This window comes from Anneissia japonica, unplaced genomic scaffold (assembly GCF_011630105.1).
Source record: "Anneissia japonica isolate Jap-2015-1 unplaced genomic scaffold, ASM1163010v1 scaffold287883_len88434_cov100, whole genome shotgun sequence".
Lineage (NCBI taxonomy): Eukaryota > Metazoa > Echinodermata > Crinoidea > Comatulida > Comatulidae > Anneissia > Anneissia japonica.
In genome coordinates this window covers 91,476-94,111 of record NW_022685777.1, presented here as the reverse complement: position 1 = coordinate 94,111, position 2,636 = coordinate 91,476, and the positions used below count along the sequence as shown (strand labels likewise).

At 36.3% G+C, this 2,636-nt stretch overlaps 1 protein-coding gene across 1 annotated transcript in view; it reads right to left on the bottom strand.

The window, feature by feature from the left end:
* Window positions 1-84: 84 nt before the first annotated feature.
* Window positions 85-2,636, bottom strand: part of LOC117112534 (protein mesh-like) — a gene marked incomplete at its 3' end in the record, with an annotated part of 18,609 nt that continues 16,057 nt past the window's right edge. Inside the window, exon 11 of the mRNA XM_033255618.1 lies at window positions 85-246. Within this exon, the coding sequence (XP_033111509.1) occupies window positions 85-246 (162 nt within the window). The remainder of the gene's footprint in view (window positions 247-2,636) is intronic.

Genomic DNA, 2,636 nt, shown 5'->3' with positions numbered 1-2,636 from the left:
TCATTATATGTATACAATAATTAATAAAAGGTATTTCTGATAGTTACCCTCATAACTATAATTATAAATAATTGATTTTTTTACCATTAAACTCCCAGTAGTCTATATGTTCAAAGTCTACTAATTGCCATCCGCTATCAGATTTGATGCGAGCATCGAGTCCTCGTCGTTCACTTAAGCTAATGTGAACACTATCGGTTCCATTGATTTTCGCAGCCATTGCGGTAAAACGAGAAGCACGTGTTCCTGTTATTGTACAGATATGCTTAATTAGTAAACAATAATGAATAATTATAGTGATAGGCCTTATAAAAACAAAAAAGAGAAATTTTTTCGTTTGTGGTCTATTCTACAATAGATATGTTTAAGCTGAAGAAAATAGACTGATCAAGGCATTATAATGTAATAAAAATAAATCAATTGCTAATATTAACTTAAGGCGAGAACGCACTGTTTCGTACCACAATGGTATGACCGTCGCCCAACGATCTCTATTCATCCTGAGCGTTTTACTACGAGATGCCGTCTGCTGATAGTTGGTGGCAGTCTGGACGGATCTGTTGCGCGGATCCGTCGGATTGTGTTCCCTATGGACCGGAATCGCGTCGGCCGACGAGAGTCTGGCGTAGTGCGTGAACTGCTTTAAGTCAGATATCCACAATTTATTTGCTTGAAGCAAGGACTTTTAAGTGTACAGTTAAATGTCCTTGCTTGAAACAAATAAGTATGACCGTACACATGCGCGGTTAAAATTACATGTGCGAATCCTTAAAAAACACGGTTCACCGTTTCGGCGGCTTGCGGGTGGTTGCTTCAGCAAATTTTGGAGTAAGAACAGTTTCTACTTATTGCAAAGCGAAATAACGAGCAGTCAATCAGTTTTAGTGAAACATTTATAAAGTCTGAGGCTATGGTGAAACTCATCAAGTTACGCTAGCCTACAACGACAAAAGCGAATCGATGAACGTACGCGTTGAAATGATATGTTGACACGTCAATGAAAACAGGGCAGAAAATATGTGTCCATAGGCGTAGATCCCGGGGGGATGGAGGGGATATATCCCCCCAATATTTGACAAGGGGGGGATGGTCCATTGTATCATCCCCCCCCCCCAATATTTTGACTATGTATGGGATAAAATGGAGCTTTACACACTTCAAAGGACTGTCACAGAAATAACTGTCTCTTATACACATCTAGATGTGTATAAGAGACAGNNNACAAAATTATTTTATCTGGTACCAATCAAAGCTCTTTCTTTCCTTAGATGTTAGATGTGCTTGCAAAGAGAGCCACATTTCACACTGAAGGGTGTGTACGACATCAGTAATGTTATGTCAATTCCAAGAATGTTTAAGGTTATATCGGTTGGAATTTATTGATTATGCTTATTTTTAATAGCAAATTGCATCAATTTATTTTGCGAAAACAATGTTTCCAGCTTCAGAGGGGGCACATCTTCTGTCCACACAAGGGCACACATTGGCGCTAACACCAGGCGCGTAACAGGGGTCTTGGGATAGAGTTGGGTATATATTTTTTAAATTTTTTATTTCAACCATCTTTAAAGAGGATAACCCTTCTAGTTTAGCCCAGTAGATTAACTGATATTCAGGGGCCCTCTTTAATAAAATTAAAGAACAGTACAAACAACATCATTACAACATAATAATAATAATAATAATAATAATAATAATAATAATAATAATAATAATAATAATAATAATAATAATGATAATGATAATGATAATGATAATGATAATGATAATGATAATAATAACATACAATACTTATTTCCCGGTTAGTCATTTACCATACCCACCCAACCCCACTCCCCATATAGAAAACAATACGACATAGGGCTTATCTTATTTATAATATAGGCCACACACGTGTGTTTGAAACTAAATATAAGCATTTTCATCATGGTTTTATTTATTACAAACATATTCTTTCACCGTTATACACAATGAGGCCCTTCTTTCAGGTTAAAATGATCTATCTTAAATTTGTCTTTCTTGAGTTTGGGACTATTATATGTTTAAATAACTTGAAAGGATAAAACTAAAAAAGACCTAAAAAATGCGCGCCAAGCGCGCAAAATATTTTTGTGTTTTTAATTCTAATTTCGTCGGAATTGATATAAACTCCCTAAAATGTGCAATTTATAGAGGAAATTGGCCTACCGTAACAAGAAATGCGCGCAAAGAATTTGAGAATTTTAGGCACTTTCAGAGGATGCATTTGTCAAGGGGTGGAGAAAGATTTTCCAAAAATGGATATTTTCCCCTTGTCCCCCGGTGTTTTTAATTCTAATTTCGTTGGAATTGATCAAAACTCCCTAAAATGTGCAATTTTTAGAGGAAATTGGGCCATGTTAACAAGAAATGCGCTCGAAATTTGAGGTTTTTAGGCACTTTCAGGGGATGAAAGGGCATTTATAAAGGGGTGGTGAGGATTTTTCAAAGATAGATATTTTCCCCTTGTCCCCCAGTGGTTACGCCATCGGGCAGCGTAGATCAAAGGAGTTATGACAGTTTTTGAAGTGGAGAAAGGGTTGCAGGGTGTTGTGAGTCTGTTCATTATGATATCTTCCTTTTATTCTTGTCTTTATTTTTCTCTTCTCTTTTTCAAC